At 41.0% G+C, this 14,999-nt stretch overlaps 2 protein-coding genes across 4 annotated transcripts in view; both read right to left on the bottom strand.

Moving 5' to 3' along the window:
* Positions 1-9,227, bottom strand: mlc1 (modulator of VRAC current 1). 2 transcript variants are annotated; one of them, XM_074631760.1, is made up of 12 exons: positions 9,026-9,227; positions 8,422-8,745; positions 7,259-7,348; positions 5,981-6,034; positions 5,765-5,866; positions 5,526-5,627; positions 5,318-5,389; positions 5,128-5,244; positions 4,944-5,000; positions 2,052-2,174; positions 1,706-1,867; positions 1-1,388 (listed from the first exon to the last, which is right to left on the bottom strand). In XM_074631760.1, the coding sequence occupies exons 2-12, from the start codon at positions 8,677-8,679 to the stop codon at positions 1,308-1,310; spliced, it is 1,218 nt and encodes a 405-aa protein (XP_074487861.1). In that variant the 5' UTR covers positions 8,680-8,745; positions 9,026-9,227; the 3' UTR covers positions 1-1,307. The 2 variants fall into 2 exon arrangements, with proteins under 2 accessions (XP_074487861.1, XP_074487862.1); XM_074631761.1 differs by having other exon boundaries at positions 1-1,385.
* Positions 9,228-11,987: 2,760 nt separating this feature from the next.
* btbd11b (BTB (POZ) domain containing 11b) overlaps positions 11,988-14,999 on the bottom strand; it is an 87,617-nt gene continuing 84,605 nt past the window's right edge. For both annotated transcript variants that reach the window (XM_074631756.1, XM_074631755.1), the window contains 2 exons: positions 14,282-14,395; positions 11,988-13,226 (listed from right to left, as the gene is read on the bottom strand). In XM_074631756.1, the coding sequence (XP_074487857.1) occupies positions 13,017-13,226; positions 14,282-14,395 (324 nt within the window). In that variant the 3' untranslated portion in view covers positions 11,988-13,016. The remainder of the gene's footprint in view (positions 13,227-14,281; positions 14,396-14,999) is intronic.

The following is a 14,999-nucleotide window of genomic DNA, read 5'->3' as shown; positions in this document are numbered from 1 at the left end:
TTGCCTGTCATCTTGCCATTTATACTATATCAGATTGTAGCAGATCTATAGCAGATCGATCAAGTGAGCAACATTAAACAACAAAAAGAGCAACCATAAAACATTATGACAAACGTTTTATTTTCCTAAATGAAACAGATTTTCAGTTAAAATGTCTTACATCAGTTAATCTCCAATATCCAGGTGGTTCAGTTCTCTTATAATAAGCTGTTGCAACCACTACCACACCGCTGTACGCAAGTAGACACAAAGAGGTCAACTACTACAGAACAAAATATAACTTACAGAGTGCTAGGGTAAGTCAGTGTTCACTGTTAGGAAAGAAAATCTGCAGAGACTAAAGTCTGCCACTGATTTAATCATGTTTCATTTGTTGATTTTTATACAGACTGACGTTCTTTTCTTCCTACAAGACAACCTCGAAAATAATGCTGACAAAGCAGCATCCTCAAACTTTGTGTTTAGGCCCGAGTGTAGCAAACAGTTATATACCTACTAAACATTAAAAGTACAGTGTGTAGGATTTGGTGGCATCTAGTGGTGAGGTTGCAGATTGTAACCAACTGAGTACCCCTCCGCTCATTCCTCCCTTTCCAAAACTATAATAACGTGAACTGCCGATTGCAAAATCAGCAAAATTGACCTCGCTCAGAGGCGGCCTTCAGGTAACGTAAAAACAGGAAAGGCTCACTCTAGAGTCAGTGTTTGGTTTGTCCATTCTGGGCTACTGTAGAAACATGGTGGACTCCATGTAGATGACCCGCTCCCTATGTAGATATGAAGGACTCATTCTAAACTAACGAAAACACAACAATTCTTAGTTTCAGGTGATTATACACTAATGAAAACACAGTCATGAATATTATATTCCATTTCTGCTACATACTGTTCCTTTAACTCACTTGATTGTTCATTGCACCTGGTGTCAATGTAAAAATACTTATTAAACTACAGAGAATGGTTCGATTTCCAGGTGAAATAATGCTCCCTACAGTGAGCAGGCAACAATTATAAAAAACTAACAAACAGAAATCAGACAAAGCAAAATGCTCAAAACACCTATGCAGATATCTTAATAAAAAACAAACAAAACAAAATTATTCTTGCATTCCTTCAAACTTCTCTCTCTCTGATTTCTTTCTCTATCTTTTGTTCTTCATTCCCTTCTCCCTTTTCCTCCATGTCTCTCTCTCTCCATCTCTGAATACATCTTTAGGATTGTACTCTTGCGCTTACAGCTTACAGGGTTTGTGTTATTCCTCCTTTTCCCACCTCTCATCACACTTCTCTGTGTATTGAAGGACTGTTCATTGGGCCATTTGGACCACGACGGCCTTCCAGGCTCTGTCTTTGTCAAAATCCTGCAGCGTTCCATTGGCTGCGTGCTGCTGAGGGAGCGAAACAGGAAGAGGGAGAAGGAGAGGGACATGAAACGTTGGAAGGGGAAAGGTGACAAAATCATTAAGATAAATGGTGTGTGAAGGATGAGCAGCACAATGTGTTTTTTTTATATGTTTCTAGCTCATATATTTTTATGTCATCATATTTAAATGCAGTTTACGTGAGATATAGCTGGTAGAGAATTAAATGGATAATTTTTCATATTCACAAATGTCTCTTGTTGGAGGTGGAGAGACAGACAAGGAGGGAAAAAGACAGATTTGTCCATTTGTGTATCCACAACTCCTGCTTTTACCCGTCTTACCTCATAGTAATGGGTCGAGGCGTGCATGCTCTCGTCGTACTCTGGAGCCCCCATGCGGAGCTGGCTCTTATAGGAGGCACAGTGCACCACAGTGGCTGAAGTCAGAACTGCCTGCACCAGCAGCAGCACCATCAAGATCAGCAGCAGGATGTCATAGGATTGCTGGACCACGCATGCACGCACACACACATAAATATTACATTAGATGATTCTCAATGGGATTTCTCAATGACTCAATCTCAAAGTTTCTTTAAAATCCATTCCTGTATTTGTGTGCAAAAAGAGCTCAAGGCTGGATAGATGATGCTTACTATGCACTGGTGGATTCTCACGTCATTAAGCTCACCTTGGCCGTAGGCACATCGTACAGGAAAATTTCAATAAAGCTGATCACGCTGCAGGAGAGGAAGCCGGAGGCCGAGAAGAGCAGGGGAGATGTCACGCTGCTGATGGCAATCAGCACTTCCACCTGAGAGACACCAAGAAGAGATAAAAAAAAGGAAATAGATCTATAGTCTGTATAACTGAGAAATGTAGCTATTAATGATAAACATAATCCTTCCCATCCTAATTAAACTTCCATAAGATACAGTGGGGAAGTCACTTTATTTAACATTACTAAGTGCTTCAAAATAAAAAGAAACAAAACAGAAATACAGAAAAATAAGAACACCGTAAAATAGAAATAAATATAAAATAGAAATTAATTCAACTACAATTACTGCGTTGCGGTAGCCTCCGCCAAACAGTCAAGTTGCAGTTTACATCCATATCTGTCCAAAATGTCATCACTTCATCATTTTATCCTGTTAAACATTTGTGGGAAATTGTCATAGTTAGCATGTGCATTCTTGAATTATGGCCAAAAATGTGTTTTGTGAGGTCACAGTGATCTTTGACCCTTGACCTCCAAAATCGAATCAGTTTATCATTAAGTCCAAGTAGAAGTTTGGCATTTGAAGAATTTCTCTCAGGGCGTACCTGAGATATCACAAGAATGGGACGGATGTGAGGTCACAGTGATCTTTGACCTTTGACCACCAAAGTCTAATGAGTTCATCCTTGAGTCCAAGTGGACGCTTGATAAAATTCACTCAAGGCGTTCCTGAGATATCGCGTTCACGAGAATGGACTGCACGGACGTACAGATATATGTTCTCACGTACGGACGGATATTCTGAAAACATCATGCCTCCGGCCGTAGCCGTCGCTGGCGCAGAGGTATAAAAATGACACAAAGGTAAGTCTTAACAGGTGGGTCTTGCGTTGCTTTTAAAAAGTGTCCACAGATCTTAAGTTCAAAGGGAGTGTGTTCCCAAGTTCACGCGCCACAACCTCAAAAGCTAAATCTCCTTTAATGTGAAGCCTGGAGTGACGAACAGCCAACAAACCCTGATCAGAGGACCTTAGAGACCTACTAGATCAGGCAGTAGTAGGCAGGGGCCTGACCACGCAAAGTTTTATAAATGATCACAAGAACATTGAAATGAATTCTGAGTTTGATGGGAAGCCAATGAAGAGAAACCAAGATCAGAAACATTTTGGACCACTTGTACAATCCAGGGATGCTTTGCTGAGGCAGGTGAGGAGGAAGTTACAATAATCGGGACGGCTCCATCTCAGATTGAGACACAATAGGCCTGACTTTTGCTACATCTATCAGAAAAAACAAGAATGAATCAAACACTAATAGGGAAACTACGCCAATTTTCAAAATTCATACATGTTATTTCTATGGTCTAAGAAAATATTAGTAAACATGAACAACTTTCTCCAAAATCCCAAAACTAGAGCTCTAAAACTCAAACTATAAAGTGTGGAGCTGCTAAATAGACAATGAATGGGAGAGATGTTCTAGATGACACTGAGAACACCCACGGGAATGTTTATGGGAACATTTTCTGTTTCATAACTGAGAACAATACAATAGAATAAGCTCATTTTGCTATAAAAAAGAAAATAATCATTCTGTGGGTCCACAAAATCAGTCCCCCATTCATTGTCTATAGAGCAGCTCCAGACTTTATACCCTATGACATCAGTTTGAGACTTACTCCTCTGGTTTCTGGCTTTGAGAGAGAAGAGCTCATGTTTACAAATATTGATTGAACTTCACTATTACATCTGACAATTTTGCAAGATGTAGATGTAGAATTGAATATCATCCTAGCAGTGATAGGAGATACCTTTAAGTGAAGGGGAAGCATATGCAAGGCAAACAGGAGAGATCCAGTACAGAACCTTGAGGCACACCACAATACAGAGTTTCAGATTAAAATGCATAGAAAATTTAGAACATATTAAAGTTAAATGCATCAATCTGGAGCACTTTGAGAGCAAATTTAAGAGGCTAGATCTCTGAAGAACTTGGTGCTCTAGTAAACAATTTAATCATAAAGGTTGTATGGTTATGAATGCCGATGAAAAAAGTCACACAGATTAAGCATGGTAAAAGAGACGGGGTGCATCACTGCAGACCCCTTTCACTGAGGACAGTCCGCCCTGGTTGGCAGTTGTCCCGGGAATCCCGTCCCTCCCCACAGGGAGAGAGGGTGCTCTGCACAGAGAGAACTCCAGCAGCAAGGTCCGGGCGACGGGTTAATATTTTGGGTTCATTATGAAACTGTAGCTGGCTGGATGTCAGATCATTTTGATTTCATTAGAATCAAGCTACACAATGGTTGATTATAATTGGATAGAGACCCACAGCACACTCTGCTCCGCCAATTGCAAAATATGGATACATATATTATTCAGTGCTTTTTTATTGGGCATTAACCTCGCGTTTACGCACATATTGTCACAAAAATAGACTTGAAGCGTAAATAAACGCTTCAGTTCAGGTTGCGGTTATGTGAGACACAGCTGAGAGGGAGCCGTGCATACAGCTGCTGACCAGATTAAAACGAGAGTGTATCTGTAGAGTAAAAACACTTCTGACAACCTCCAGTCTTGACATGCAAGTGTTGCAATAAAGGGGAATTTGCGGGGATACAGTGATTAATGACCTTAAAGTGAAAGTGGGACAGGGCCCCTTGGCCCCCCTCCTTCCGGCACCCACGCTGTCGATTAGGATACTGTGGTCAACTGTGTCAAACGCTACACTGAGATCCAACAACAGAGCATTCTCCTGTATCACCAAGCATCAAGATATCATTTGAGACTCTCAGAATAGCTGTTTTTGTTAGTGTACTAAACATTGTCAAGACCAAGAACTAGAGTATTGTCTTGTACTCACCAGACATTTGTTGGGGTATTCTGACACGACATGACTGGCAATAGCACTCGGAAAACACTGCAAAGGATTACAGGCGAGACACAAAGTTACGTGATATGGCCAGTGAGGGACGGCCCTGTTAGTTATCATTCTGAGCAGCAATCTCTGTCATAATGAAAAGTAAGTTTTGGTAAGAAAAACTTACAGCAACAAGGATCCAGAAAAAAGTGACAGACAAGTAGGGCCCAGGCAGCAAAGCGTCCATGTTGAGCGCAATAATTCCTCCGAATACAGCAGAAATCCCCACGATTACTTCGATCACCTATTAGAGACATTCTTCAGTGAATGATAAGCATTGATCAGAAAGAAATATCATATGCAACAAAACTACTCACAGAGTAGGCTTTGAGGAGTCGAGTGGGGAACACTGCGGGCCTTAGAGCCACAGATCTGTCGTATGTCGCCGGCTAAAAGTTGGACGAAGGTTGAGAGGAGTTAGGATGGAGGAGTGAAAGCTATAGGGAGAGCAAGAGGGGAGGCACATCAGCTGGGGGAGCAAACGCCATCAATCACTCACTCACACACACACACACACACACACACCTTCCTGTGGCAGCAGCAGTCCTCTGCAGAGCGGGCTGACAGGATGACGGTACTGGCCATCAACACCTCCAGCACAATCATCAGGATGAGGTTGAAGTTGATCTGAGAGCAGACAGACAGTAGACGGAAGATTGAAGAAAGGAAATAGAGAGAATTGCTTTATTTTGAAGAATGACTTGAAATGCATATGTGTAACCAAAGCGCTGGTAGTTTCCGTTATATTACTAGGATGCATTTACATTGACAGCAGAAGGGTTCAGGACCAGTTTACATCCAAACCAAACCAGGCAGGTGGTCGTCACTGCAAATGTCGACACGTAGACCACCTGGAAATCTGACACCTTGACGAGAAAAAAACAACAAGAAAGCACAAGACCTTTGTTAGTTTCAAGCCTCAATTGCCTTAATTAAAAATCAATTAAAACATAATTATGGTGTGTTCATTGTTTACTCACTGCAACATGTCTGTTCTTGGCGATGGCAAAACTGGCGATCGCTGCAGGGAGGCCCTGTGTGTTGGAGAACAGCAACAAATGAGCTGCTGAATTGTTCTACTTGGCAGATGGATGCCGTCTGAAAATGATGTGTTATTTATATATTGAGCCTCATGCAGCAACATTCTCTTGAATTTCTCTTATATTTTCTCTTAATTTGCTTTTAAGAGAAAAATTAAGAGAAGTCAACTCCAGGTGCAACAAACGTTTGGCTCGTTCGAGATGAACTGTGCCTCGACTGGAAAGTAGACGTGATCAGGCGGCAGCAGCACGGGGCGGTGACTAAAAGCTGCGGTCAAGTCGGACAGTTTCCAGCCGTTTCCAGCAGCCTTCGAAGAATTTACAGGAAGTCACAGGAAAAGTGACATTCTGTTAGATTTGACCTGCAGACCACGTTGGGATTTATCTATATTTGTTTGTAAATATATGTGTAAATGTGCGTGTATCTGGCATTGAATTCTATCTTTTATTATTTTTATGTCCGCCTTGTAAAGCACTTTGTAATGAGCAGTCATTTTAATAAGTGCTATATAAATAACCTTTATTATTATTATTATTATTATTATTATTATTATCATCATCAACCACACAAGATGTGTTTGTTAACAGATGAAACCTTCATTGCACAACGTGAGACTAATATCCTACAATCTAGCGTTAAATATTACAATTACGCAGAAAGTTGTGACTTTCTACAACGCGTGGTGTTTGCTGTCAAAACTAAGAGCCAATCAGCTCTGTGATCTTTATAATTACTCTAAAACATCTGAATTAGATTATATGACATTCATGTGTTTTTTTTAATGGTACTGAAATTTAAAACGTGTTTTCTTGCGTTTAAACAATTTGTGGACTGTGGAAACTAGATGTGTTTTTCTTATCTTATAATTCAGGTGTAAACCTTTTTAATGCAGCAACAAATTGGTCAAAATTTAAGCAGGAATTGAAATTACAGTATATAATGTTTATATAGTATATGAACATAGAACTGAATTTAATAGATCGGCCCCATTGTCACCAATACCTAATCCAGCTATTTGGGTCAGTATCGGCCCGATATCCGATCCGGTATCTATATCGTGCATCCCTATTCTCGACCACTCGTAAAATATTCTCTTAGAAGAGCAAAAATAAGAAAACATTGGTGAATCCCAAAAATCAATGGGTACTAACAAAATAAGAACAAATCGTGGATACAAACATCGTGACTGCGATTGCACTTGCATGCCGGTCACTTACGGAGCCTGCAGCACAGCGCAGGTAGTCCATGGCAACAGGAAACACATTTCCCAGGTACAGAGAGAAACCAGATGTGACGAGCAGACTGCCCTGAAGACACACACACAGGTATGCATGCATATACAAATACAGACACTCGTAAATGTGTTCAACAGGTAAGGCTGCACAAGAATACTGACATTCTCTCTCAGACACACACAAACGCATGCATATTTAGCAATACATAAATCTGAAGTGCCAAGTTAGAGCTGCAGTGGGTAGAAATGGAGTAAATATGATTAAAAATAGCTGTTTTTATAAAACGGTCGCTATATCCTGACAGTAGTGCATGAGACAGGTAATCTGAAAAAATCATGTGCCTCTGTGTGTAAAATGAGAAAGTTTGTGACCATGTTGAGATCAGTTGAGGAAATACCAAGCATCGCCCACCAGCTTGAGCACACTGTCTCATTTTACAGCTAAACAGTACACGACAAAATGTTTCTGAAAACATTTGAGGCAAGAAATAGGCATTATAGTAACAGTATATTGATTCATATTTGATTAGTGCTGCCTAGTTTGACCGTTTGATTGGAGTTCGTGAGTGATTGACATCTGCCTCCGTTGAATGAACAGCCAATAGGAACGCTCTCTCTGAAATGACCTGTGATTGGCCAAAGTCTTTTTAAAGCCTGAAAACAGAGCCATGAGGAGGTGCAGAAGTCTAGTTTTCTCTCAGAACACTTAAATTACAATATGCTGAAAGGTTATTATGGAATTTGTGCCCAATGATGCAAAAAACATTCTGCCTACTGCAGGTTTAACCAGCTATAACACAATACACACAGACAAACTGCTGACATTTGAAATTCTGACAGGGAGCAACCCCATCACATCCATCCATATCCACTATTATAAAGTTTGGGTTTTGTTATCTGTGTCCTTTTCTAATACAATCGATTAGAGTTTGCAGATATTGTTGTATGTTTTTCCTCACCTAAATGTGGAAGCACAAAACAAGATTTCATGTCGCCATCCCGCTCAAAATTTCTAGATTGGGATACTCTCTCATCAAAAAAAAAAAAGATCACCCCAACCTTTAAAATTTGTGTGTCATGGACTAAATAGATACACCCTGTGATGTGCCTCCTTTGTAGCTCTCCCTGACCAATCTCTCTTCTCACCCCTATGAGGACACTGTAGAGCCAGGCCCTGTAGCTGAAGCAGGGGTGCTTTAGGTGCTCCGGCTGGGCCAGCTGCAGGTCACTGGCCCTCACGTCCACTGTGTAGCTGTCCCGCTCGGGCCTGTACCGCTCCCCCCTGTCCGGCCTTCTGTCTGTTCCCCTGTCGCCCCTTCGTCCCAGCGACCCATTGGCCCTCTCCAGGGTGGGCACGTGGCTGTAGGTGAACTCCTCTCTGGCTGAGAGCTCGTCGCACTGCATCGTTGAAACAACTGGTGGCTAACTTCCTCAATTATGGGATGGGAAGTGCCGAGTGAGGATTACAGCCTATGGGAAAAAAAATCTATACATGAGTTCAGGGCCTACAGTATGACAACATATTTTTTCACAGCTGCTCCCATCAACAGGAGGCAATAAGTTAATTTTCAAACTGAAGATGGAAATCAGATCTCCAACATGGGAATTCAGGAAAAAGTGCATTAAACTAAAAGAAATTTAGCCATTAGGAATCATGCAGTATCCCCCAAAACAACCCCTCTTTTGAGCAAAGAAGACACCACTTATTCCATCTTCCTCTTTTTTCACATGCTGCTCCCTCAACACTCACCTGTTGTCGAATCTCCTGCAGAAATATTGTCCAACATGAAGTATCCTTCAACGACTGAGATCAGATCAGCACATGGAGGACAGCTTGTTTTTGTCTGCTGCTCCTTCTGCTCCCCATCTCTCTCGCTCACACTTACACTCACTTTCACCCCAACTCTCCTCCTCTTTTCTCTCTCTCTGTCTCTCTCTCTCTCTCTCTCTCTCTCTCTCTCTCCCCCCCTTTCTCAGAAACAGTTCTGAAAAAAAGTTTTTTGAGCCCTTCAAAGCGTGGAGCTAAAACACATGGCTCTTGTGCTGCCAGCCTGCTCTGTGCCAAAGGGAGAGCGCCTGTGCATGACAACAAGGGGAGGCTGAAGGGGCTCGCGCTGGGGGCAGAGCTAGTGGGGCAAACACCCTTCTTACACTCCCATTTTGCACATGCACATCAACCCACTCACAACACTGAACAATAGACACTCACAAATGAGCGCAGGGCAGCCATACAAAGGCATGTTTGCAAATTCCAGTTCATAGCAAGAAAAACGAAGCGGCCACAGAGACAAATTCACATGTAAAAGTGTCAAACAAGTTGGTTTTTGCTTGTATAGTTGAATGTGTCCCCCTGTGGAGGTCCCTTGTTGTTACTTAGCGCTCTACTTGCAGTTCACAGCCCAGTAAATTAAGATGCCCAGCAGTGCTTTAGAAAAAGAGGCAACAGAGACATTTCCACAGCTTAATCACACGGCCTCCTGTCTGACACAGCTAATCTGATGATGGATAATTTCTGCTTTAATCTCCTAACGACTCATTCAGGAGTAAATCCCATTGGATGACGACACACTGTGTTTGTGTGTGTGTGTATAAACTCGTACATGTATGTGCACCTCAGGATTCCATTCAGTCTTTAACACAGCGGAGCATTCTCAGCTCAACATTGTTCCTGGGCGGCGGTAACCATGGCGACTCCTTAACAACTGCTGTCACCCCCGTCCCTCGCCATGCTAATGTCTCCGCCCAGCACACACACACTCTGCAAATACCATACACACTCAAAGAGAGAAGAGTATATTGCAACAGTTCCCTGGAGACATTAAAGGGGAACACACTGATTAGATGAAACACAAATCAATATCTGGGAATGTAAAACAAAAAAATACAAAAAGCCTGTCTGGACAGGATTGTTTACTCCCAGTAATTTGATTGGGAGAGTTTATCATTTCATAAAAAAAAAATAATAATCATAGAGCCAAACAATCCCTGAGTATCCTGCTGCATCTGACATTTACGTCACATAAACAAAAATGATTATCAGTTTCATGTTTGGCACTTTGGTTCCACTGTAGCAGGCTGGCACAAAGCCCAGGGCACAAATTAGTAATTATTGTAAAAATGAATATCATCTAACAGCACTATGAATCTCTGTAATTTTAAATCGATACTCAGTGCATGTCTGCATGAGAAGTGCAGCATCTTATTGACAACAGCAGTACAGAGGGACACTTTGCTTTTACTCTCTTTTGCAGAGTGCACCAGCTAGAGAACAAGGCCACGTCTGTTCTCTCTGCACAGCTTTGATTCTCTTTCTTCTTCTCTTTATAGGTGTCTTTTCTCCTCTGAGTTGCTTTACACCTGTCTGTCTGTCTCTCTCTCTCTCTCTCTCTCTCTCTGATCGTGACATCCCCTCTGCACCTCCACTTCTTTGAACTTTCCGGCACATCTGCAAACTGCTTCAATCCAAATTAAATATAGGCTACGGCATATTGGCTGTAAAGGGCACTTCATCATTCTGAGCAAATGGATTAAAGCTGCAGTTGGTAACTTTGAGCAAATATAATAAAAAGTTATTTTTATAAAATGTTCACTATATCCTGACAGTAGTACATGAGACAGATAATTGTGAAAAAAAAATCAGGTTCCTCTGTGTCCCCCTAGTGGTCCTAATGGCATTTGCAAGAATTCAACATACCCGCAGGAAAACAACCAATCAGAGCTGAGCAGTCTGTGGGCAGCTGTCAGTCATGTTCATGAGCAGTGATTGACAGCTGCTGTAGAGACTCCTCTGCTCCGATTGGTTGTTTTTCTTCGGACACGTTGAAATCCTTCAAATGCCACACAAAAAACACTAGGAGGAGGCAGAGGAACATGATTTTTTTCATAGATTACCTGTCTCATGCATCACTGTCAGGATATAGTGACTATTTTATAAAAAATAACATTATCATATTTACTCAAAGTTAACAACTGCAGCTTTAAATGTATTAACACGTTTTCTAACAAGCCAACAATATACACCAGAGTACGTTAATAAATATCAATAAACACAAATTAATATCAATAATTAAATATTGTTTGCGATTTAATTAAAATGGAGTAAAAAGAAATATAAAGCTTGTTTTTATCTTGTATTTACCTTTCAAAAGCTCTTCATTTTTAATTTTGTTCATTTTCCTTTTTGGTCTTAGCACCCATTTAATTTCTGGATGCATCATTTCTAGCTAGCTTGCCTGAAAACACTGGTACAGTAGTTAAAAATACTGAGCACCAGCCTTTTCAGCTACCTACCTGAAGCTAACTTTCCTCATAAAAAATGCACCATGCAGTGATTAACATTATATGCCTATATGTGCACTGGCTGATGCAGCTTTGTTACGTCTTCTTTCAGACAGAGGGTAAAAAGAGGTGCTGTAACCGTCTAGCTGTGGAGAACAAAAAAAAAAAGACAGGACAGCCTTCAAAATTTGACACCAAACTGAATAATAGATGTCCCCTTGCGGGTGTTTTTTGAGCCAGAGACTGCACCAGAAGAATCTATGAGTGGATTCATAGTATTCTTTATATTAATCTTTATAGAGGAAAGATATATCAAGTCACACATATACAAGTCATGTGGTTTCACAATCCCTGTGACGACAGCTGACAGCTTAATGTTCCCAGTTCAGGACTAAACAGGCCTGGAGCCTCTCGCACACAAAATGACGACACCATTTGACTGTTACACATTTAGTGACCCATGCTGATGACAAAAATATCCTCGCCCAACTTTCAGTCGTACAAGTGTGAAAGCAGCTCCTCAACGCAATCTTCCAGCAGTTCAAACAGAAAAATAAATGAAACACACAGCCATCCCTCTGACATGCAACATTTAAACACAGATACTTAAAAGATGAGCTTCTTGTTTTTACAGCGATATCCAACAGTAAGACACATGAGAAAAAGATCCGTGGATATATATCTATATACATTAACTTACATTATCAATAGCTCTGTTTTTTATGAACAATATTTACACGTATAGCGGAGGAAGGAAAAGTCCTCTTTCCCACCCAGTTGCCCAAAAGTCACATGGTGAAAGTCCCTCTTTTGCATCAGTCACATTACAGGTACTTGTCAGTTGTTTGTCTTGTTTGGCTTTAAAGAGTTATCAGCACAGATAATGCAAAGTGACTGACAAATATAGAAATTACTCTGTACAGGTCCACATGTTTAAGCAAATAATCACAGCACGAGGCAGCAGTTCTTCCTCAGAAGGGATACACTGATGGCTTGTCACATTACGCTGAGGTTGTTCATCGTCTCAACACATCGCATTTGTGTATTCGGATGCTCTGAATGTTGCAGTTGGTCGCAGCTCTTCCTCTGAGATTCCGTAGTCCAACCTGATCCATTCAGTTCAACATGAAACACGCAGACTGTACTACTTAGCTGAGAACGTCTTGCTGAATGAGGGACATTGTTACAGGGATGTGTTACTGGCAAATTGTGGCATAATACAGCTATCTCATGACAGTCACTGTATGTTACTGTAATTCATAGTTGACATATCAACAAGGCAGACAGACCATCTGTGGTAAGATAACAAGAAGCATATTAGCAAGTGATGAGCTTCACAGAGACAAAGATCGTAACCGGACAGTCCACGAGTCTTATTTTTCCTCATTCGTCTCAATACAGTGTCATGTCTGATACCTCTCTGGTATATATTCTCTGTCCCTGTGTTCAGAGAGGTCAGGAGATCAGACAATGGATCCCTTGGAGGAGGACAGGTGGATGGACTGGATGCGGATGGCCAGGGTTTTCTCCAGGTCCTGCAGGATGTCAGCGCCGGGGCTATCTGGAGGTGTGTCGTACAGCAGCTGTTTGTATGGCTCCAACTCAATCAGGATTAACATGTTCTTTAGGAAGTAGCCTTCTATATACGACGCCAAGTCTGGAGCACCAAGAAACTGTGGGGAAAAAAAACATGATTGTTTAGCACTGAAAATTGCAACACATTTTCAAGAAATTACAGATTAAATTTCTGGCCTAAATTTAGTATGCAAACAATAGTTCCATTTAGTGGACATTTTCTATCCAAAACCCCTTAAAGGGATAGTTTAGGTGATTTGAAGTGGGGTTGTATGAGATACTTATCCATAGTCAGTGTATTACCTACAGCAGATGGCGGTCGGTACGCCCCCCAGCTTAGAGAGTTCACGCACATAACCAAAGCGATGTAGTGCTGTGGACGGGGCCGGCAGTAAAACGTATTTTAGATACCTAAAAGAAAGGCCCACTAAAAAAATCAATATCAGTTTAAATGTACGCTATATTTACTTTGCTGTCAGACAGCCCTTTGCAACGGGGAACTGAAGCCGTTGTATCCAACTATGCTCTCGCCAAAGCCACCAGACTCCATTGAAAAAAACTGTAATTTTCCCTTGCAACACACCGGGGTTACTGGTATACCGCTGCCTCGATCGGTTAGTTTGTTTGTGCTATTGTGTGACTTTGCTTAGTTCGGATTCATCAAAGTCACACAGTAGCTGTCTGCTCTGTGTTCTACGAGGTAAAATTAGTGTTTTATTCAATGGAGTCTGGTGGCTTTGGTGAGAGCATAGATAACGGCTTCAGTTCTCCATCAGAAACATAAAGTGTATAGCTGCCTCACAGCAAGGTTAAACCGGTGAAAATATTGTAAATATAGCGCAGACTTAAACCGATATTGATTTTTGTTTAGCTGGGCCTTTCTTTTAGGTGGCTAAAATATGTTTTGCTGCCGGCCCCGTCCACAGCAGTACATTGATTTGGTTCCCTGCAGTAACTCCTGTCTGCTTTTCCAAGCTGGGTCTACTGAAGGTACTGTACTGTACTGACTGTGGATAAGTACCTCATGCAACCCCACTTCAAAACACCCAAACACCCAAACTATTCTTTTTAAAATGCTTTGTATCATAGCTTGTTTTGTGCTGTCCATTAGTAGTAATAATGTGGGTGTATTGATTCTGTTCTATTTTTACACCTTGGTGTGATTGTAGATCTCGACACACGTTTCAGTGTTAATGTTCTTGGTGCAGATGATCTCACAGTGCCTCTGCAGCGACTCCAGCTGGAAGAACTTGGCTGCAGACAGAAGCTGAAAAAAAAATCCGTAAGTGACCTTGAGATTCTAAATTGTTTTATAAAAGTTTTCTACAACAAAAAAATAAATATTACGGAGCCGGGGGAGGGGGGTCATATTCAGAGAGAAAATCCAGAATTTCCGAGATTAAAGTCATAAATTTACGATAAAAAAATGCGGATATTCTCTGAGATTGAAGTGATAACTTTATGAGAAAAAACTGTTAAAGTGTGTAGTGTGTTCAGAGTGACGTCTTCTTTAACCAAAACGGTTGCTTTTTACTGTTGTGCTGAAATAAAAGACACATGCCTTTGTGTATTCAAAGATGGAACTTCTTCGTCTTTACTTTCCTGTAACTTCTATAATATTAATACTTACGTTCATAAAAGAACACATTAAGAACATGAAAGAAAACATGTATATGTATCTTTCAGGACCTTTGCCTCACTCAGTTTTCCAACCTTTTTCTCCTTTATGTATGACTTTATAATCTCGCACATTTGTGAGTTTTTTCTCATACATTTATCAACTTAATCTCAGAGAATATCCAAGTTTTTGTCATGTAAATTTATTACACTTATGACAGTTTTGTCTCTGAATATTACCCCCCTCCCCTCGG

This window comes from Sebastes fasciatus, chromosome 4 (assembly GCF_043250625.1).
Source record: "Sebastes fasciatus isolate fSebFas1 chromosome 4, fSebFas1.pri, whole genome shotgun sequence".
Taxonomy (NCBI): domain Eukaryota; kingdom Metazoa; phylum Chordata; class Actinopteri; order Perciformes; family Sebastidae; genus Sebastes; species Sebastes fasciatus.
The sequence above is the reverse complement of the archived record's forward strand: the minus strand, read 5'-3'. Positions and strand labels throughout refer to the sequence as shown.